This window comes from Monodon monoceros, unplaced genomic scaffold, assembly GCF_005190385.1.
Source record: "Monodon monoceros isolate NGI ecotype Baffin Bay Population unplaced genomic scaffold, NGI_Narwhal_1 Super_Scaffold_21, whole genome shotgun sequence".
NCBI classification, from domain to species: Eukaryota; Metazoa; Chordata; class Mammalia; order Artiodactyla; family Monodontidae; genus Monodon; species Monodon monoceros.
This window is the reverse complement of record NW_021703778.1, coordinates 4,401,101-4,424,518: the sequence shown is the minus strand read 5'-3', so window position 1 is coordinate 4,424,518 and position 23,418 is coordinate 4,401,101. Positions and strand designations below refer to the sequence as shown.

The following is a 23,418-nucleotide window of genomic DNA, read 5'->3' as shown; positions in this document are numbered from 1 at the left end:
ACGAACCCGTGTCCCCTGCATCGGCAGGCGGACTCTCAACCACTGCGCCACCAGGGAAGCCCTCAATTGTATTTTAAAAGTTCGAGAGTAAAAAAGTATATATTAGTACTGGGTAACAAATTTTTGCTTAGGAAAGACATGTTTCATAAACAGTAATTTTTTAATGTAATTCTTTGGTGAATAAAATTGTGTAAGTTAAAGACATTTACAAGTCAAAAGGGTTCCATCATTAATCACATAAGCCCATTTCTCTTCTTTTGTTTTTTAAGCTCACTGAAACAGAAATCTGCTGCAATTCTATCCACTGTTTTCTCTTCTTCCTCAGTTTTAAGTTGCATGAATAGATAAACCTATGTTGATGACAATAAGTAAATAAAAGAAATCTCTATTGCTTTTCAAAGTTAGAAAGGATGATATTTTCCTAAATTCTTGCTGAGGACTGAATGACAAATTTGATCCTCGTCTGATTTTTTTTCATTCACTAGAGCAACTTCCCTGTTTTTGTGAAGTTTGTGACAGTGAATGCCAAATACAATCTTGTTTGCTCATCAGGAGTAACATAGGTTGTTTACAATTCATCAAAGTTTATTGAATGTATGAGATGATCACTGCTATGAAGAGCCACAATCTGAAAGAAAAGCAAAAAGGTAATGTGATTGTGTCTATGGTGGAATACTTACTAACACAAGTAAGTTGTTCAGCCAACACAAGGGAGAAGACAGACAGACAAGAGCAGTGCATCTATCTCTTGGATTCATAAAGGCAAAATAGTCTTTCTGCTTTACTAGTTTTTTCAGCAAGTTGTGATCTCATGGATAACATCTTCAGAAAATTTTCTTGGAGACAGTGCATAGACAAAAGATTATACAGACTGAGTTATTAGGTTTTGCAAACACTGGATGAACTTTTGGGGTGTCATTAAAAACAGTAATCTATCTACCTCTATTTAACAGAACTCCTACATGTCTCTTTGTAATCATTTTTTAGACAACATGTTACCAATGAACAATCATCAAACGACCCTTCAAAAGTCAAGAGAAAAACTGAAAAATTAACATTGTTATAAATATGTGAGTGGGTGAATATTCAAAAGTTAATTTTTCTCATGTGCTAGACAACATAGAGCTATCCCAGTGGCTCTTCATAGCAGTGATGATTTTAAAAAATCTAAGTGTATTAGTGTTTGAGACTATGGAAAATACTTGGAAAAATATCTTCCTGTTCTGAGTATAAATAAAAGACTTTGAAATGGCACTCTGTAGTTTGGCTGTAGCCACCAAACAATCCAGTAACTCAAAATATTCTTTAGTTTTTCCTTCTCATTTTTTTCTATTTTTACTCTTAGAAAATAGGAAGGTATAGGTGGAACAGAAGAAATATCATTAGATCCATAATCAATACCAGATGATCCATAACCGTTATAATGTTTCTCCCAGTAAGCCTATAGGCCATGCTGAGCGTTTCTTTAATTTACACTGGGCTTAGATAATAAAAAAAAATTTTTTTCTGTGCATGGTCTAAGATGGTGGCCACACCCACATGTGACTATGCTGAGTGCTTGAAATGTGGTTAGTGTAACTAGGAAATGGATTTTTTAAATTAATAAACTTTATTGTTTACAGCAGTTTTAGGTTCATGGCAGTATTGAGTAGAAACTACAGAAAATTCCCACATGACATCTGACTCCCACATACACACCTTCCGCCACTATGAACATCCCACACCACAGTAATAATATGTTTGTGACAATTGATGAAACTACACTGATACATCATTAGCATTCGTGCTTGGTGTTGTACATTCTATGGGTTCTGACAAATGACATGTATTCCACCACTGTAGTATCAGACAGAATAGTTTCCCTGCCCTAAAAATCCTCTGTGATCCTCCTATTCATCCCTCCCTTTCCGTTAACTCCTGGCAACCACTAATCTTTTTACTGTTTCCATAGTTTTGCCTGTTATTTCACTTAGTAATATACATTTACATTTTCCCCATGTCTTGATAGCTTTTTTTTTTTTTAAGCTTTGAATAATATTCAGTTGTCTGGATGTACCACCGTTTACCTATCCATCTGCCTACTGAAGGATGCCTTGGTTACTTCCAAGTTTTGGAAATTATGAATAAAACTGCTGTAAACATCCATGTGCAAGTTTTTCTATTAACATAAGTTTCCAGAATATTTGGGTAAATACTGAGGAATGCGATTTCTGGATCTTAACGATAAGAGAATGTTTAGTTCTGCAGAAAGTATGCCAAATGTCTTCCAAAGTGGCTGTACCATTTTGCATTCCCACCAGCGATGAATGAGAGTTCCTGTTGCTTCAGATCTTTGCCAGTATTTGGTGGTGTCCGTTTTTTGGATCTAGGCCATTCGAATAGGTGTGCAGTAGTATCTCATTGCCATTTTAATCTGGAATTTCCTGAAGTCATATGATGTTTAACATCTTTTCATATGATTATTTGCCATCGATATACCTTCTGCCTCCTTGGAGGAGGTGTCTTTTCAGCTCTTTTGCCCATTTTAAATATTGGGTTGTTTGTTTTCTTATTGTTGAATTTTAAGCGTTCTTTGTATATTTTAAACAGTCTTTTATTAGATGTGTCTTTTACAAATATTTTCTCCCAGTCTCTGGCTTATCTTTTCATTCTCTTGATGTTATCAAGAGAAGAAGTTTTTAATTTAAATGAACTTCAGCTTGTCAGTGAGTTCGTTCATGGAGCATGTTTTTGATGTTGTATCTAAAAAGGCATTACCAAACCCAAAGACATCTAGGTTTCACCTATATTATCTTCCAGTAGTTTTATAATTTTGTTTTTCATTTAAATCTGTGATTCATCTTGATTTAATTTTTATGAAAGTTCTGTGTATAGATTCATTTTTTTTGCATGTGCATATCCAATAGTTCCAACACCATTTGTTTAAAAGACTTTGTTCCATTTTATTACTTTTGCTCTTCTGTCAAAGATCAGTTGACTATATTTATGTGGGTCTATTTCTAAGCTCTCTACTCTGTTCCATTGATCTGTTTGTCTACTGTACCTTTATAGTAAGTCTTGACGTTCTTCTCCAACTTTATTCTTCTCCTTCAATATTGTGTAGGCTATTCTGTGTCTTCTGCCTCTCCATATAAACTTTAGAATCAGTTTGTCAATATCCACAAAATAACTTGCTGGGATTTTTATTTTGATTTGGATTGCATTGAATCTGTAGATCAAGTTGTGAAGATCTGACATCTTGACAATATTGAGTCTTCCTATTCATAAACATGCAATATCTCTCCATTCAGTTTTTCCTTGACATCTTTTGTTTGAGCTTTATAGTTTTCCTCATATAGATCTTGCACATATTTGGTTAGATTTATACCTGAGTATTTCATTTTGGGTACTAATATAAATGGTAATATATTTTTAATTCAAACTCCACTTGTTCATTCCTGGTAAATAGAAAAGCAATTGACTCTTGTATATTAACTTTGTATTCTGTAACCTTGATATAAGCATTTAATAGTTCCAGGAGCTTTGCTGTTGGTTCTTTTGGATTTTCTACATAGATGATCATGTCAAGTACAAATAAACACAGTCTTATTTTCACCTTCCCAATCTCTTTACCTTTTATTTCCTTTTCTTCTCTTACTGCATTTGCTAGGACTTCCAATACGATGTTGAAAAGCAGTGGTGGGAGGGGACATCCTTGCTTTGTGTCTGTTCTTATGGGAAAGCTTTGAGTTTCTCACCATTGAGTGAGAAGTTAGCTGTAAGCTTTTTATAGATGTTCATAGTGAGTTTGAGGAAATTTCCTTCTATTCCTAGTTTACTGGGAGTTTTTATCATAAATGGGTGTTGAATTTTGTCAATGCTTTGTATGCATCTATAGATAGGATCGTGTGATTTTCCTTTAGCCTGTTGATATTGGAATGTAGATTACATTAATTGATTTTTGAATGTTAAACCAGGCTTGTATATGCCTGGGGTGAATCCCACTTTTTTGTGGTGTATAATTCTTCTTACACATTGTTGGATTTGAGTTGCTAATATTTTGTTGAGGATTTTTACAACTCTGTTCATGAGAAATATTGCTCTCTATTTTTCTTTTCTTGTAATATCTCTGTCTGGTTTTGGTGTTAAGACAACTCTGGCCTCTTAGAATGAATTAGAAAGTATTTCCTTTGCTTCTTTCTTTGGGAAGAGATTGTAGAGAACTGACACAATTTCTTCATTAAATATTTGATAGAATTCACCAGTGAATACATCTGGGTCTAGTGCTTTGGAAGGTTGTTAATTATTGATTCTATTTCTTTAATAGAAGTAGGCCTATTCAGATGGTCTATTTCCTTTTGTGTTAGTTTTAGCAGATTGTGTCTTTCAAGGCATTTGTATATTTCGTCTAGGTTATCAAATTTGTGGGCATAGAGTTATTCATAATATTCCTTTATTATCCTTTTATTGTCCATGGATTTATTAGTGATGTCCCCTCTTTCATTTCTGATATTGGTAATTTGTGTCTTCTGTCTTTATTTCTTAGTTAGCCTGGAAGAGGCTAATCCGTTTTATTGCTCTTTTCATGGAATCAACTTCTGGTTTTGTCGATTTTTCTCTATTGATTTCCTGTTTTCAATTTCATTGATTTCTGCTGTAATTTTTATTATTTCTTTTCTTCTTCTTTCTTTGGATTTAATTTGCTATTCTTCTTCTAGTTTCCTAAATTGGAAGCTTAGATTATTGATTTTAGATCTTTCTTTTTTTCTAACATATACATTCAATCATAAATTTCCCTCTATTCACTATGTTCACTGAATCCCACTAATTTTGATAAGTTGATTTTCATTTTCACCTAGGTCAAAATATTAATTTCTCCTGAGATTTCCTCTTGACTCATGTTATTTAGAACTGTGTTGTTTAATCTTCAGTATTTGGGGATTTTTCCAGCTATTTTTCTGTCATTAATTTCTAGTTTAATTCCATTGTGATCTGAGATCAGACATTGTATGATTCCTATTCTTCTAAGTTTATTAAGTGTTATGGCCCAGAATGTGGTCTGTCTTGGTGAATGTTCCATGTGAGCTTGAGAAGAATGTGTGTTCTGCTGTGATTGGATGGAGTGGTCTGTAGATGTCAATTTTATCCAGCTGATTGATGGTCCAGCTCTTTAGTTCCACTTTGATCTTACTGATATTCTGCCTCCTGGATCTGTCCGTTTCTGAAAGAGGCGCACTAAAGTCTCCAACTGTAATAGTGGATCCATCTAGTGCTTCTTTCAGTTTTATCAGTTTTTGCCTCATGTATTTTGACATGCTGTAGTTAGGTGCATACACATTAAGGATTGATATGTCTTCTTGGAGCATTGACTCTTTTTTCCTTATCTAATGCCCATCTTTTTCCCTGATAACTTTCCTTGCTCTGAAGTCTGGAAGCTTGACGGCATTTTTCTCCAATATTCACTGTGAGAATCTGGTAGAGCTCCTCTCAGTAAAATTCACAAAAGTGTGTGGGTGGAAGGCCTCCCTAAGACTGGTTCCCCCTGAAGCTTTTAACGCTTAGGCTTGTCTACACTCAGCCTCTAACGATCCATCAGTTACAGCTCCAGTTTCCCTACCCTGGCACTGGTTCCTACAAAAGTTCCTGCTTGTGGTTTCTGCTACAGTAAATTGTGATTCTCTGGGTCTTCTTGTCTTTCAATATGTAGGCCAGCAGTTTGCCCTGTGGCCTCACTTCTCTGACATATCTAAGAAGGCTGGTTAATCTTTGAGTTTGTTCAGTTTTTCACTTGTTAGGATGAATTGGTGACTTGTAATCTCCTTACATGCCATACCAGAATCCAGAAGTCTTTGATATTCAACTGTTGACGGGAAAAAAAATGCACAACGTGAGAGCTGTGAGTTAAGTTTTATCGGGGCAAAATGAGGACTATAGCCCGGGAGACAGCATTTCAGATAGCTCTGAGAAACTGCTTCAAAGAGGTAGGGGGGAAGGTCAGTATATATGTGGTGTTAGTGAAGGGGGAGTACATGCAATCAAGCACATATTTTTTGCAGAAGGTTTCTGCTAATCTCGTGATCAGCTAGTCACGAGGAGCAGATGTCAGCATGAAGGATTTTAGTGTTTTTCCTAGATATGAGGAGATGCAAGATTTGGGCTCATAAATTCATCTCCTGAAAATATCTAATTATCTGAAGACCTGTTCTGCCAGTTTTTTCCAGAGCGCAGAGCACCTCATTTCTGATCTCCACCCTGAACTCCTTTCAGGAGGTGTTGAAGGTCAGAAGGTGCAGCGGCTCATAATTTAATCCTTAGAGGTAGATGGCAAGTGCCCATTTGTAGGTGACACAACTATTAAGTATACAGTTGCACATGCAAACAGATCATTGCAGATTTGCCAACCAAATGGTGACTTCCATTAACAAGTTTCCATTTTGTTTTTAGAAGTGACTCTTCTGCAAGGACAAAATTAAGCCATTTACAAATGTGACAGACCAACCCATTGCATATGTGCCCCTAAAGAGTTTAAACATTATTAGGACACCCTACAGAAAGGCTTCTGAGGTTTTTCTCCTCGTCATATTTCTTAGGAATAAGCATGGTTCTTCTTACCAAAGGCAAATATATACCCGACTCCGTGTGCACGACGGGTTTTAAGGTCCCTCTGAAGAGAAGATGGTATAAACCAGTTGTTAGTTGTGCTTCATGAATGGAGAAACACATCATTTCTCTTGAAAGTTGGTGACGCCAAGAGCTATGGGTTCCTGAGAGGGGAAAAATATTTGCATTACAATTTTACCTTCATAAGAGATATCGCCAAGTGTCTTCAACAAATGAATGTTGAACTTCTATATTTGAATTGTACATTGTTAGTAATGAAAGGCCTTTGAAATTTTTAGTGTATTATATCAATAGAAATATTGGACACTGAGATTTCTTTTTTAGCATGTACATTTATGAACCATAATGAAGGTAAATGTTGCAAAATCCAGTAATTGATCTTTAATGACACCAACAAGGAAGCATTTTCAGAATACCAACGGAAATGGACAGAGAAGTCTTTGTATGGCCTGGGAGTGTGAACCTTAGATGTACAAGAAGGAGAGACAGAATCTTAGTTTCAGAGGATATTCTACAGACCACCCTTTTTTTGTGACAAGTCCTCCCTAGTCTATAATTACTACATGGTACATGATATTAGTATTTATCCACTTTCCTTCCTGATGTGTTCTAGCTTCTCTGTGAACATTCATTTTAAAGCTTCAGTTTGACTAAGGATACAATTATCGGGATGGACTCAAGTGTAAAACATTTATTTACTATCACTTTCTAAAATGTTCAGAAATCCCAGTCAGCAGTTCACCATCATAACTACCTCTGAGTTAGTTAATAGAACTTGCAAGGACAATTATCTGTAGAAAAATCACCGTCAATATGTGGACTTTGCGCATCTCAGGGAATTTCTTTCCTGTGCCTGATTGAAAATTTAAAAAAAGAACTTAGTGGTATGTTAAAGAGTTGCATCTTAGTTCAAGATTATCTTCCAGAAAATTACAACACCTTGACTATCATATCTTGACATTCACTGATCTGACTTGAGGAACTTGCCAAGCATGGAGGTTAAAAAGGAAGGACTTTCTACTTCAAGGTTTCCGAATATCTGGAAGGAATCTAAAGAACATTTCTCCTAGTGGTATCTCTGGGCAAGGCTGTTTTACTAACATTTCTCATCTTTTTTTTCTACATTTTACTTCAATGTTAACACACTCTATCCATCATTTCACCCCTCTGGTCTTAGGGTATAAATCAACATCTGTAAAACTGTTCAATAACAGAATTTAATTGCCCTAGAGGAAAAGGGGACTTTTCTCACTTGAAAGCCAGGGAAAAATGGTGGCATTTAACCTCTTGTTGGACATTTTAAAAAGAAGAAAAGAACAATAAATACTCTTGAAAATTAATTCACATGGACCTTTATTTTCCTTCAAAATTTGCTAACTGAAATTATTTTAAAAATGTGAGTAGGACTTCCCTGGTGGTGCAGTGGTTAAGAATCCACCTGCCAATGCAGGGGACACGGGTTCAAGCCCTGGTCCGGGAAGATCCCACATGTTGTGGAGCAATGAAACCCATGCACCACAACTACTGAGCCTGCGCTCTAGAGCCTGTGAGCCACAACTATTGAGCCCGTGTGCCACAACTACTGAAGGCTGCGTGCCTAGAGCCTGTGCTCCTCAACAAGAGAAGCCACCGCAACTAGAAGCCTGCACACAATGAAGAGTTGCCCCCGCTCGCCGCAACTAGAGAAAGCCCACATGCAGCAATGAAGACCCAATGCAGCCAAAGATAAATAAATAAAATTTAAATAAAAAATTTTTTTAAATGTGGGTAGATTTGGAGCAAGTGAAATACTGTGATCAGATGTGGTCTGAGCTTTGGCATTTTATGTTTGTATCTTTTGGAAAGACTTTCTTCAGAACTCTCTGGTATTTTGGTATGTACCCAAGAGATATTACGGTTCACATATCATCCATAGTCATCCAAAAGAGGGCCAAGTATTGTCTCAAAAGTAAGCTTAGCTGGGTTTTCTTACCAAACCACATGGACATGGGAAGTTCAGACAGGCCACCCAAATTAAGATCAAAGCTTCCATATCAGGGTGAGAATCTCCTTAAAGTGTTTTGAAATGTTGATTTTCATTGTTTGTCTATTTCTATAGGTGTACAAAGTTAGTCTATTATAGCTTTTTTTCCAGTGCATATTGTCTGCCTTAAAAACAGAATCAGTAATGTGATGTCTTTTATGACAAAGGCAGTGTGATATCTGTATATTCTACTACATATTTTTATCACATGCAATGGTTAGTTTATGCCTAATTGGACATTTTTAGTGTTTGCATTTTCTATTTTTTTCTAATTAGTTAGAGATGTATTGGCCATAATAGACAGAGGTGAATTTCAGATAGAAAGCTGGTCTTTGTAGGTGTTTGTATATCCTCTACAATAATGAGATGACCTGGCTCCTTGTCTTGGTTCTGACATCATGTCTGTGTGCCTTTGGATAAGTCATCATCCTCCTTGAGCCAGTGTTTCCTCATAACTGAAAGGAGTTAATAATTTTACCTCTTACAGGGTTATGAGGAGTAAACAGGAGAGGGGGAAAGATATAAGAAAGGGCATGATAAAATGGATGTAAATGAAAGCAAATGTTACATAAGACCTTCTGCCAGAGCATCCTGAAAGGCCTCGAGGGAAAGGTGAGCTGCTAGAAGGTACCCCTGAATGGATGGCACGTTATCACAGAGCCAATTATTTTGATTAAAAAAAAAAGCAAGGGATACCATTTGCAGCAATATGGATGGACCTAGAGATTATCATACGAAGTCAAGTAAGCCAGACAAAGAAAGACAAATACCATATGATATGACTTATATGTGGAATCTAAAAAAATGATACAAAGGAACTTATTTACGAAACAGAAAGAGACTCACAGATATAGAAAACAAACTTACGGTTACCAACCAGGAAAGGGAGGTGGCGGGAGGGATAAATTAGGAGTTTGGGATTAACATGTACACACGACTATATATAAAATAGATAATCAACAGGGCCTACTGCATATCACAGGGAACTCTACTCAATATTTTGTAATAACCTATAAGGGAAAAGAATCTGAAAAGGTATATATATACCGGATGCTCCCATACAGGCATGAAAAAATACGTCAGCCTGTTTTCCACTGCCATAAATCTAAAGCCCTTGCATATTTTTTATGTTTGACCTTTCTCTTGCTAGGTAAAAGAATCCAGTAGTTCTCAATCAGAGGTGATTTTTAGCCCCCAGGGGACATTTGACAATGTCTGGAGACATTCTTGGTTGTCATGACTAGGGGCAGACGTACAACTGACATCTAGTGGATAGAAATCAGGGGTGCTGCAAAACATCCTTCAATACATAGGAGAACTCCCACAACAAAGAATTCTCTAGCCCCAAATGTCAGCAGTGCCAAGGTGGAGTTCAGTCTCCAAACCATGTTGACCTGAGCCTGTGCTCCAGTAGAATTGACTGTCATGAGAGAGAGATACTCACTCTGACCTTCTCAGGGTGAGGGATTCGAAAGAATGTGAGACAAACACATTGAGGCATTTCACACAGATGCTTGAGTGAACGTTTCCCTCTAAATGGCATACGGCATTTCACAAACATAAAGTGATTTTGCCATTTCTCTCTCTGAGAATAAAACATAGCCTTAGGAGATGATGCCTTTATTGTTCCAAAGGTCAGGAAGACCTTGGTCATCATTTTGAAAAGAAACAAGTATATGTTTCGTAATAGCCAGTGAATTTAGCAACTTCATAAACCTAACAGAACGATCAAAAATGATACCTTTCATTTATTATCTATTGCACATTTAAGCATTTTCCAAAAATAAAAATAAGAGTTGGGTTTGCTTTCAGTTGATAGCTCTGTCATTTTAAGATTTCTGGTATCACTAAGATCCTTCTAACCACAATCAAGTGGCTTAATTTATCTAATGTTTTAGAATTTTGGTAAGAGTAGGTATTAAACATTTTGTAACTGTTTGGGGAATTTGAAAGGTTATTAAGTTCTGAATAACAGAGTCTCTCATGTTTTCCCACCAAACTTTTCCCAGCAGTGAATATATCTGGATCTTATTCTGGTTTTTTATTCTTTTTTTAGCTTCCTGAAATGACTCATGTTCAAACACAGCGACCGTGGTTGATGTTTCTCCTGCAGAACTTTGGACTGACCCTAGGTTGGCTTTCCCTCTTACTCTTGGCTATATATGAACAAAATATTAAAATATAAGTTGAGTCTCAAAATCCTTCAAAAATCAATTTCAATGGCATTATTTTGTTTCTTTTGTTGTATTCTATAGTGATTTATAAATTAAATATTTTTATCTTAGGTGAAGTGTGTCTTTTAGTTCATTAACTTATTGATTTTATAATGCAATTTTGTTTCTATAGTGTATAAATGTCAGGTTGTACTTAATTGAATTTTTGTTGTTAGTTTCCAACACTGTGATGGAACTCACACCTTTTTAGTAACTCATACGCTCTAAATTAATTCTAGTAAACTTCCAAAAAATATTTTTTCCCTAGTAAAGGATGTTTGTTTGTAGTATTTGAAGTGGACAAACGTCTGTTGGGTTAAAATCTGCTGTAACTTCTTTGATGTCAATAATATATTTTTTGTGTGTATGTGAGATTATAAACCATAAGCAAACTAAATTACAAACAAATGTAATAAAGTCTTGTTTTAACGTGATGGTTTGTATTACCTTCTGTTACTGGATGTCAGATTCTTAACGCTAAAAAAAAAAAAAAAACCAATATAGAATAGTTCACCTGAAAGTGTGACCCACTGGCTAAGAAATGCTCATAAATGAGCAAACTTGGGAATTTTAAAGGCTACTGTGTGAGCACTCTTCTCTATAAGCAGCAAAGGAAATCTGTTCTCGGCAAAGAGAACTGTAAACAAAAGGTGAAATTCAAACAATTTTAACATAAAACTTGAGTCGGGCGGTAGATTTAATGCGTAAAGTGTCACAGATTTAACAGAGTGTGTTGATGAGAATAATATTACTAAGCGAAACATATTTTTATGCTCTTTCTGAGGAAATATAGAACCCTAAACATTATTTAAGTAGGTAAGGTCATGAAATGTACAAGCAACATTCCTGATAACCTAGCAAAATCATTAAAATAGAAAATAACTCTGGCTTTAGTCATTTTTCTTGGGAAACAGATGCCTACTATTTTTCTTATTTTTTAATGAGATATCTTGACAAGGGAAAAAAGCCCATTTTACTGCCAGAATGACTCATGGCGCTGCATCAAATACATCTCTCCTACTTCCTCACTTACCAGTAGAGAGTCTTTGCCACGTGCACCCAAACACAATCTTCTTCAACCTTTCTTTGATTTCAGAATGAGGGGGGTTTCTCCTTCAGTTGTCGTTAGAGCTTCATTTAAGGGAGCATCATGACGTAATGCAATAGTGCTCTGGCTTCGGCAGACCTTAGGACCGATGGAGGGTGTTTCACAGTGTAGACTGCTGGGCTTCGTCCCTAGAGTTTCTGAGGCTGTAAGTCTGCGGCGGGGCTTGATTTTGAACTGCTTCCAGGTGATGCTGATGCTGCTGGTTGGATGCCCCGCCCCCCGCCCGAGCTTCACTGGCGTGATGGAGATCAGACACACCTGGCGTCAGGAAAGAGCAGGCGCACGACTCTTGCCCCATTAAGTTGATTAACGCCCGACAAGCCTCACACTAGACCTGAGTTCCTAGGTTGAAGGCCCCTGCTCTTTCCACCTTGCTTGTGAGCGTCGGTTCAGTCGCGGGAGTTACCGGATGAAGAGTTCGCAGGTAGCACTTTTATTCATCTCCGCCTTGAAAGGTAAGCGGCCCCGACACGTAGAGCTTTGTCGTCCTTTTTTTGGAGGATAATATGTAGCTGAACAAAACCGCTTTGTACAGGTCGACGTGGTGTGGAGGTTAGCAAAAGAAGCACCTGGCACCAACCGTGTTTGGGTTTCTATGAGCACGTTCTGATTTGGGCGTGAAGCCTTAACTTAAGCCAGTTTAGTTAGAAAAACTCTGATGGATGAGTTTGTTCCCAGTTCAAGTTTAGAGTAGTTTGGGGCTTGGCTAAATTAAACATCTTTTTTTTTTTTTTTTTTTTGCGGTACGCGGGCCTCTCACTGCTGTGGCCTCTCCCGTTGCGGAGCACAGGCTCCGGACGCGCAGGCTCAGCGGCCATGGCTCACGGGCCCAGCCGCTCTGCGGCATGTAGGATCTTCCCAGACCAGGGCACGAACCCATGTCCCCTGCATCGGCAGGCGGACTCTCAACCACTGCGCCACCAGGGAAGCCCCTAAATTAAACATCTTGATGTGAGCTACTCTGTAACCTTCAAGTTAGAGTGGGTTTAATTTCTTTTTAAATTTTATTGAAGTCTAGTTGAGTTACCATGTTGTGTTAATTTCTGCTGCACAGCGAAGTGACTCAGTTATACATATATGTATTCTTTTTCATATCCTTTTCCATGATGGTTTATCACAGGGTATTGAGTATAGTTCCCTGTGCTGTACAGTAGGACCTTGTTTACCCATCCTATAGACACTCGTTTGCATCTGCTAATCTAGAGTGGGTTTAATTTGACGTTGGATGAGGTGGTGCCGAGGATGTAGAGGGATTAACAGGAGTCAGCTGTCGGGAGGATTTGGAGGGACATTTTCAGTGAGTATTTTGCAACCCAACACCAGTGTGCTCTGGTTGTAGGCAAAGACCTGGCCATCAGAGGTCATCTGCAAGGGTCATCCTAAGAATAGGATGTAGTGGCTCCTGAGGGTACCTTTCTGGGTTGGCCATCCCTCCCCCCATGCTACCTTATACCTGGCTCTTTGTTAATGCTTATCAGCAGCCCAATAGCCTGAGCTGGACCGCCAGCCTCAAGCAATCTTAACAATTGATAGAAATTCTCTTTTCCTCAAAATTGAGTGGTAATGATAAAAATATTATGATGACTTTTTGCCTTCTAAATATGGACAGAGTCTAAACTTGGGGTGGCTGACCATGGTCATCCTTTCAGTCATGTAAGTTATGTGTTACTCACTGAGCTTTGGGGTAAATGGTGTTTTCCTTGAAACCAGATTTCACAATAACGTTAGAGTATTTCTGTTTAGTAGGCCTAAATTTAGGATTCCACTGTATTTCTACTCGCTGATTGATTTGTTTTTTAGTCACTGAACTAGAAATGCTCCCGGAGGAATAAAAACCAAGGAGCAGGTCATACAGAAATCTTATTTGAACATCCATCACCCACTGACAGGGCCCTCTTTAGGGAAAGGGGAATTGGTATCTTGTTACTGTGAGGCAGAATTCAGGGCCTGGGAAGGTGGTTCCAGTGCCGCGTGCTGACCAGGACCAGGGTGTATACAAATATGCCCATAAATCACAGCCATGATCACCCCTCCGCCACCCCTTCCAGAAGCCAGACTTTGGAGATGCGACTGTGCCTCTCTCTGTAAGAGGCCCCTCTCAGGATACTGCACCTTTTTTTTTGCGGTACGGTGTTGTGGTCTCTCCCGTTGCGGAGCACAGGCTCCGGACGCGCAGGCTCAGCGGCCACGGCTCCTGGGCCCAGCCGCTCCGCGGCATGTGGGATCTTCTCAGCCCGGGCCACGAACCCATGTTCCCTGCCTCGGCAGGCAGACTCTCAACCACTGCGCCAGCAGGCGAGCCCGATACTGCACTTTGACAACTTCCTTTCCTCTTCGAAGCTGGAGGGGAAGGGTTGGATTGTGACGATGCTGGTTGCTAGGGTAGACTGGACCAATCAGGTTGGGGCTCTTGTGTGCATTAAGAATTCAGACGCTAAACTGGAATCCCAGCAATGCCACTTAATAAACTTACAACTTCTTTGAGCAATTTTTATTTCTGTAAAATAGGGCTAAAAATATAGACCCTACCTCATGAGGTTGTGGTGGGGTCAGTATGAGACGTTTACTGTTCCTGAAGCACAGTGCCTGGAGAATATTGAAGGCTCAATAAATATTAAATCAACATCATTATCACCACCATCATCACCAGTATCCCGTCCTTTTATCACATTTTCACAGTTTACCTCTCAGGGCTGTACCTCAGCTCATGGAAATGTCTTTCCTTGGTAGGGAATGGAGATCAAACCTTTTTATGTCTTTACAATCTTCTACTCAAGCCTCCAAACCAGTCACTCAAATGCTTCCTTACTGTTTTTTCACCTTGACTCACTTCCAGAGCCGGAGAGATGGTGGGGGGGCCCTCTGGTTGACCCCCAGTCTGCCATCTCCTCTGGGAAGCCTCCCTCCAAGTGTCATAATGCTTGCACCCAGCGTGAGCCCCTGTCTCTTATTTTTTATCTTATTTATTTATTCTTGTTGCCCAGAGGCACTCACTTTATTTTATTTTAAACTTTTTATTTTATATGGAGCATAGTTGATTAACACTGTTGTGTTAGTTTCAGGTGTACAGCAAAGTGATGCAGTTATACATATACATGTATCCATTCTTTTTCAAATTTTTTTCCCATTTAGTTTGTTACAGAACATTGAGCAGAGTTCTCTGTGCTATGCGGCAGGTGCTTGTTGGTTTTCTATCTTATATACAGTAGTATGTACGTGTCAATCCCAAACTCCCTAACTATAAGCAAAACCTATTATGTTCCACTCTGATCACACTTCTCAGGACCTGGAGGTTGAATAAGGGAAGCTGATGGAGAGGAACCTGTCTGAGGTCATGGCTATGGTCACAACTTGTTTTCAATTCAGAGCCCAAAGGAGTTCAGCCCACTGCCCCTGTTGCCAATGTACCTGTTACACCTGCTGCTGAGGGAATGCGACCAGCTCTGAAAAGAGTCCAGGGTCCATGAGGCATCACCCTCGGGAGTGCCGGCTTGTTCAAACAGGGCAGGTGCCCTCCAGCTGGAGGTACACACAGCCGCCCTGGACAGCGGGGGCACCATGGACAGTGGCGCCAACTCACCCAGCGGATGTTCCTACCTGCCCTAGCACCCATGTGTGTGAGGCAATGAGCCCCCCATGGTCAAGCTTTTACCTCCAAAGGCACATCTCAAAACCCACTGGAAATCATAGGAAGTTTGAGAAGCCAAAGAGAGTTTTCCAAATCCAAAGTGATCTAACCCCATGTGAAGGGCCTGTGAAGTGTACTTACACACCTGCCCTCCCCCTACCACAATGTTCATGTCTCAGAGACAGACTTTATCATATGGACCTTCCCCCCACCTCCCAGCCCATCGCCCCACCACTGCTTAACCCGCTTTGCAAAGCCTCTTGCTTCTCAGAGGCTTTCTTTCTTTGTATGATAAACCCCTCCATCTCCCTAGTCATATTGACCAGTATAAAAACAGGAAGATCTTCCTCTTCCCCTGCCCACAGAGACAGGGGCTGCCAGCTGGGACCCACCTAGGCTCTCACCAATTCCCACCCCTACCCTTGACTTTACACAAAATTTTGGAAGGTATCCAGGATTTCTGGTTTATGGATTTGTTTTGTTTAACAGTCTCAGCATTTCCCTTAAATAGCTATGCAGAGTGCCCCTAGACTCAGCCCACAGCATCCCAGCATGCTGGTGCAAGAACCAACCTCAGAGATTTAATTCAACTCTTTGATTTTGTAATGGTGATGTAATAGCAAATCTTTTTATAGTGCTTACGAGGTGCCAGATACTATTAAAGGTGCTTTATAAGACTCATTTAATTCTCTTAAGAAGCCTGGAAGTATAGGTGAAACACTCTTTTCATCTCCCCTTTTACAGATGAAGAAACTGAGGCCTAGAGGGGTCAGTTAACTTGCCCAAGGTTACAGAGCTAAGGCAGGCTGGCTCCAGAATATGTGACCTCAATCCCTGCAACACACAGCCTCTATAGAGAAGAAGTTGAGGTTTGGAGAGTCTAAATGACAGCCCAAGCTCTTATCTCTGTAAAGCCGTTGACCAAGGACTCAGCTCGAGATCTCAGATTTCTGGTCCAGCAATCTTAACAATTTTTACCATCCTCTCTGGTCCCAGTCAACCCTTCTCCTCTCTAAGGTCTCAGTCATTTAAGGTGGCTTTGCTTATTCTTGTTCATGTTAATTTCTTCCCATGAGGATCTACAGTCTATGCAGCATGTTTGTTTTTTTTTAATGGAAGTTATGATTTTCATACAGCTTAACATCATTTAACAAATGAATTCTTTAAGTTCTAAAATTCCAAAAGGTTTCTAGGCTTAAGGAATTTTTTGTTAAAATATAATTGATATATTACATTATTAGTTTCTGGTGTACAACATAATGATTCAGTGTTTGTGCATATTGCTAAACAATCCACCACAACAAGTCGAGTTAGCATCCATCACCACAGTAGTTACAACTTCTTTATTTCTTGTGATGAGAACTTTTAGGATCTACTCTCTTAGCAAGTTTCAAGCACACGATACAGTATTATTAACTATAGTCACCATGCTGTACTACATCCCATAACTTATTTATTTTATAACTAAAGTTTGACACCCTTTGCCTATTTTGCCCACCCCTTACCCCCCGCCTCTGGCAACCACTAATCTGTTCTCTGTATCTATGAGCTCATTGTTTTTGTTTTTGTTTTTAGATTTCACATATAAATGAGATCATATGGTACTTATATTTCTCTGTCTGACCCCTTTCATTTAGTGTACTGCCCTCAAAGTCAGTCCATTTTATTGCAAATGACAATATTTCATTCTTTTTTATGGCTGAATATATTTCATTGTACATAGGTATATACATATATATATCACATCTTCTTTATCCATTCGTCCATCAGGAACACTTAGGTTGCCTCCATATCTTTGTTATTGTAAACAGGGCTGCAGTGAACATGAGTGTAGAGATACCTTTTTTTAAAAAATTAATTATTTATTTATTTTGGCTGCGTTGGGTCTTTGTTGCTGCACGCGGGCTTTCTCTAGTTGCATCAGAGGGGGCTACTCTTTGTTGCAGTGTATGGGCTTCTCATTGCGGTGGCTTCTCTTGTTGTGGAGCACAGGCTCTAGGCACGCGGGCTTCAGTAGATGTGGCACGCGAGCTCAGTAGTTGTGGCTCATGGGGTGTAGAGCGCAGGCTCAGTAGTTGTGGCGCACGGGCTTAGTTGCTCTGCGGCATGTGGGATCTTTCCGGACCAGGGCTCGAACATGTGTCCCCTGAGGCGGATTCTTAACCACTGTGCCACCAGGGAAGTCCCTAGACATCTTTTTAAGTTAGTGTTTTTGTTGCCTTCAGATAAATACCAGAAGTGGAATCTTGGATCATATGGTAGTGATATTTGAAGAATCTCCACACTGTTTTCCACAGTGACTGTACCAACTGACCTTCCAGCCAGTAGTGCACAATGATTCCCTTTTCTCCACATTCTCACCAACACTTGTCATTTTTTAAAAATAATAGCCATTCTAACAGATGTAAGTTGATATCTCATTATGGTTTTGATTTGCATTTCCCTGATAAATAGTGATATTGAGCACCTTTTCATATACCTGTTGGCCATCTATATGTCTTCTTTGGGAAAATGTCTAATCATATCCTTTATTAGATATATGATTTGCAAATATTTTCTCTCATTTGGCAGGTTCACTTTCATTTTGTTGATAGTTTCCTTTGCTGTGCAGAAGCTTTTTAGTTTGATGTAGTTCCACTTGTTTATTTTTGCTTTTGTTGCCTTTGCTTTTTGTGTCAAATCCAAAAAATCATCACTAAGACTGATGTCAAAGAGCTTATTGCCTATGTTTTCTCCTAGGAGTTTTATGGTTTCAGGGCTTACATTCAAGTTTTTAATCCATTTTGAGTTAATTTTTGTGTATTTTGTAAGATAGTGGTCCAGTTTCATTCTTTTACATGTGGTGGTCCAGTTTTCCCAGACTGTTTATTCAAGAGACTGTCCTTTCCCCATTGTATATTCTTGGCTTTTTTGTCATAAATTAATTGACCCTATATGCATGGGTTTATTTCTGGGCTCTCTATTCTGTTCCTTTGATCTATGTGTCTGTTTTTATGCCAATAGCATACTGTTTTGATTACTACAGCTTTGTAAAGTAGTTTGGAATCAGGAAGTGTGATGCCTCTAGCTTTATTCTTTCTCACAATTGCTTTAGCTATTCAGGGTCTTTTGTGGATCTATACAAATTTTAGGACTGTTCCTTCTATTTTTGGGGAAAAATGCCATTGGAATTTTGATAGAGATTGCATTGGATCTGTAGATTGTTTTGGGTAGTATGGACATTGTAACAATATTAATTCTTCTAATCCATGACCATGGAGTATCTTTCCATTTATTTGTATCTTCAATTTCTTTCATCAATACTTTATAGTTATCAGTGTACAAGTCTTTCACCTCCTTGGTTATATTTATCCCTAAATATTTTAGTCTTTTTAATGCTGTTGTAAATGGGATTGCTTTCTTAAGTTCTCTTTCTGATAGCTTGTTGTTAGTATATAGAAATGCAACTGATTTTTGTATGCTGATTTTATGTCCTGCAACTGTACTTAATCCACTTTTTAGTTCTAACAGTCTTCAGGGTGTTCTCTTTGTAGTCTCATGTCATCTGCAAATAGTGGCAGTTTAAATTCTTCCTTTCTGATTTGGATACCTTTTCTTCCTTCCTCCCTCCCTCCCTTCCTCCCTCCCTTCCCGTCTTTATTCCTTCCCTTTTTTTTTTGCCTAATTTCTCTGGCTAGGACTCCAATATTATGTTGAATAAAGTGATAAGTGTAGGCATCCTTGTCTTGTTCCTAATATTAGAGGAAAAGCTTTTAGCTTTTTCACCATTGAGTATAATGTTAGTTTTGGGCTTGTCATATATGGCCTGAATTGTGTTTAGGTATGTTTCCTCTACACCCACTTTGTTGAGAGATTTTATTTTAAAAAATGGTTGTTAAATTTTGTCAAGTGCTTTTTCTGAATCTGTTGGGATGATCGTGTGGTTTTTATTCTTTGTTTTTTTAATGTGATGTATCACATTGATTGATCTGTGGTTGTTTAACCATCCTTGCATCCCTGGAATTAATCCCACTTGATGCTGGTGTATGATCTTTTAATGAATTGTGGAATTTGGCTTGCTAATATTTTGTTGAAGATTCTTGTACATGTTCATCAGGGATATTGGCCTGTAATTTTCTTTTCTTGTGGTATCCTTGTCTGGCTTTCATATCAGAGTAATGCTCGTCTTGAGAAAAAAGTTTGTTCCCTCCTCTTCTATTTTTTGGAAGAGTTTGAGGAGTGGTATTAATTCGTCTTTAAATGTTTGGTAGAATCATCACTGAAGCCATCTGGTCCTGGACTTTTGTTTGTTGGAAGGTTTTTGATTACTAATTCAATCTCCTTACTAGGAATCAGTCTGTTCAGTTATTCTATTCTTCATGGTTCAGTCTTGATATGTGTTTCTAGCAACTTATCCAGTTCTTCAGTGTTGTCCAATAACTGTTCATAGTAGTCTCTTACGATCCTTTGTTTTTCTGTGGTAACAGTTGTAATATCTTCTTTATTTCTGATTTTATTTATATGATTTGTCTCTCATTTTTTCTTGGTGCGTCAAGCTAAAGATTTGTCAGTCGTGTTTATCTTTTCCAAGAACCAGCTTTTAGTTTTATTACTGAGTCCAACCTCTTACTGCTCATCCCACGACAGGCCAGTAAATCAAGAGACGAATTGTTGGGGCAACGAATAGTGACTTTATTCAGAAAGCCAGCAGGTCAAAAAGATGGTAGACTAGTGGCCCAAAGAGCTATCTTACCCAAGTTAGAATTCAGGCTTGTTTTATACTGAAAGGGGAGGGAGTGTGGCTGTTTGTTGCAAATTTCTTGGTACCAGAATCCTTTATTCTTGCAGCTGTCCAAGTAAGTCTGGTCACAATGCTTCTACAAACCTCCAACAAGACAAATATGTTTGTCTGCAACTATTTGTTCTGCAACTATTTATCTCTATATGAATGGAGAAGTGTTATACTTTTAAAGGTCAGAGCTTTGAGAATGGGATAGACTGCATATTTCAGGTTATAAGCAACATTCTTTTATGAAAGGTGCAGAACCAGCATGACTAAGCACAGGCAACAGAGCACAAAAGTTAGAGCTAAAGGAATAGATTCAATATGGAGTCAGGTTTGTTTCTCTGTGTTACAGTTTCACTGATATTTTCTGTTGTCTTTTTAGTGTCTATTTTACTATGAAATTCCACTCTGATCTTGTTATTTCTTTCCTTCTACTAACTTTGGAATTTATTTGTCTTTCTTTTTCTAGTTCCTTGAGGTATGAGGTTAGGTTGTTTAACTGATATTTTTCTAGTTTCTTGATGTAGGTACTAGGAACTTCCCTCTTAGAACTGCTTTTTCTGCACCCCATAAGTTTTGGTATGTGGTATTTCCATTCTAATTTGTTTCAAGGTATTTTTTTGAATTTTCTTTGATTTCTTCTTTGACCTATTTGTTGTTCAGTAGCATGTTGTTTAACCTTCACATATTTGTAAATTTTTCAGTTTTCTTCTTGTAATTGATTTCTAGTTTCATACCATTGTAATTGGAAAAATGCTTGATATGATTTCATTATTCTTAAATTTATTAAGACGGACCTAACACGGTGGTCTAACCTGGAGAATATTTCATCTGTGCTGGAGAAGAATGTATATTTTGTTGCTTTTCAATGAAATGTTCTGTATGTGTTTGATAAATTCATGTTGTCTAACGTGTCATTTAAGGCTGATACTTTCTTCCTGATTTTCTGTGTGAATGATCTATCCATTTGAGGAAAGCAGGGTGTTGAAGTCCTCTACTATTATTATTATTTTTTGTTTTGTTTTTTGCGGTATGCGGGCCTCTCACTGTTGTGGCCTCTCCCGTTGCAGAGCAACAGGCTCCGGACGCGCAGGCTCAGCGGCCATGGCTCACGGGCCCAGCTGCTCCGCGGCATGTGGGATCTTCCCGGACCGGGGCACGAACCCGTGTCCTCTGCATCGGCAGGCGGACTCTCAACCACTGTGCCACCAGGGAAGCCCCCTCTACTATTATTGTATTGCTGTCTGTTTCTCCCTTTAGGTCTGTTAATATTTGCTTTATATATTTAGGTGCTCCTAAGTCAGTTGTGTAAATATTTACAAATGTTGTATCTTCTTGTTGAATTGACCCCTTTATTATTATATAATGACCTTCTTTGTCTCTTCTTACCGTCTTTGTCTTGAAGTGTATTTTGTCTGATATTTGTATAGGTGCCTGAGCTTTCTTTTGTTTTCCATTTGCATGAAATATCTTTTTCCACCCCTTCACTTTCAGTCTGTGTGTGTCCTTACATCTGAAATGAATCTCCTGTAGGCTGCATATAGATGGGTCTTGTTGTTTTATCCATTCAGCCACTCTGTGTCTTTTGATTAGAGAATTTTAGTCCATTTACAGGTAAAGTGATTGACAGGTAAGTACATTTGACCCTTGAAAAATGTGGGTTTCAACTGTATGGGTCCACTTATATGTGGAATTTTTTCAGTAGTAAAAACTATAATACTACATGATCTGTGGTTGGTTGAATCCTTGGATGTGGAACTGTGGACACAGAGGAACTGTGGATGTGGAGGAACTACAAATACGGATGGCTGACTCTACGTTTTATGCAGACTTTTGACTGTGTGGGGGGCCAGTGCCCCTAATCCCCATGTTGTTCAAGGGTCAACTGTACTTATTGACATTTTGTTAATTCTTTTCTGATTGTTTTTAATTCCTCTGTCTCTTTCTTCTTCCCTTGCCCTCTTCCTTTGTGATTTGATGATTTTCTGTAGTGAAAGTTTAGGTATCTTTCTTTTGATCTTTTGTGTATCTCCAATTGGTTTTTGCTTTATGGTTACCATGAGGCTTATATAAAACAACTTATATTTGTAACAATCCATATTAAGTTGATAACAGCTTAAGTTGGAATGCATTCTAAAGCTCTACATTTTTACTTCCCCCACCCATGTTTTATGTTTTTGATGTCACAGTGTACATCTGTGTATCCATTAAGAAATTATTGTAATTATGTTTCTTTACTACTTTTGTCTTTTAACCTTCATATAGTTTTTAAGTCATCAACACACCACCTTTACATTAGATTATTTTGAATTTTACTATATATTTACCTTTACCAGTGAGATTTGTACCTTCACATGTTTCCCTGTTCCTAATTGGTGCCCTTTTGCTCAGCTTAAAGAAGTGCCTCTAACAATTCTTGTAAGGCTGGTCTAGTGGTGATGCATTCCTTTAGCTTTTACTTGGCTGCAAAATTTTATCTTGTCTTCAACACTGAACAACAACTTTGTCAGGTAGAGTAGTCTTGTTTGACAGTGTTTTGTTTTGTTTTAGCTCTTTAAATATATCATGCCACTTCCTTCTGGACTGCCAAATGTCTGCTGAAAAAAATCTGCTGATAGTCTTATGGGGGTTCCCTTGTTTATAACAAGCTGTTTTTCTCTTGCTGCTTTTAAGATTCTCTCTTTGTCCTTAACTTTTGACACTTAATTATAATGTGTCCTAGTGTGGGTCTCTTTGAGTTCATCTTTTTTGGAACTCCCTGGGCTTCCTGGATCTGGATGTCTGTTTCCTTTCCCAGGTTAGAAACATTTTGAACCGTTATTTCTTCAAATAATTTTTCTGCCGCTTTCTCTCTCTCTTCTCCTCCTGGGACTCCCATAATGTGAATGTTGGCCCGCTTGATAGTGCCCCATACATCCCGTAAGCTGTCTTCACTCATTTTTCATACCTTTTCCTTTTCGCTGTTCTAACTGGGTGAATTCCAATGCCCTGCTTTCGAGTTCATTCATCCTTTCTTTTGCTTCATCTGGTCTGTTGTTGAACCCTTCTATTATATTTTTCAGTTGAGTTATTATATTCTTC

The 23,418-nt window shown here is 38.4% G+C and overlaps 1 protein-coding gene across 4 annotated transcripts in view; it reads left to right on the top strand.

Annotated features, from left to right (window-relative positions):
- Positions 1 to 11,270, top strand: part of SLC39A12 (solute carrier family 39 member 12) — a 69,679-nt gene extending 58,409 nt beyond the window's left edge. Inside the window, exon 12 of one of the 4 annotated variants that reach the window (XM_029238801.1) lies at positions 10,680 to 11,270. In XM_029238801.1, coding sequence (XP_029094634.1) covers positions 10,680 to 10,808 — 129 coding nt within the window. In that variant the 3' untranslated portion in view covers positions 10,809 to 11,270. The remainder of the gene's footprint in view (positions 1 to 10,679) is intronic. The other 3 variants (XM_029238799.1, XM_029238802.1, XM_029238800.1) reach the window with 3 other exon arrangements.
- The last annotated feature ends 12,148 nt before the right edge of the window (positions 11,271 to 23,418 follow it).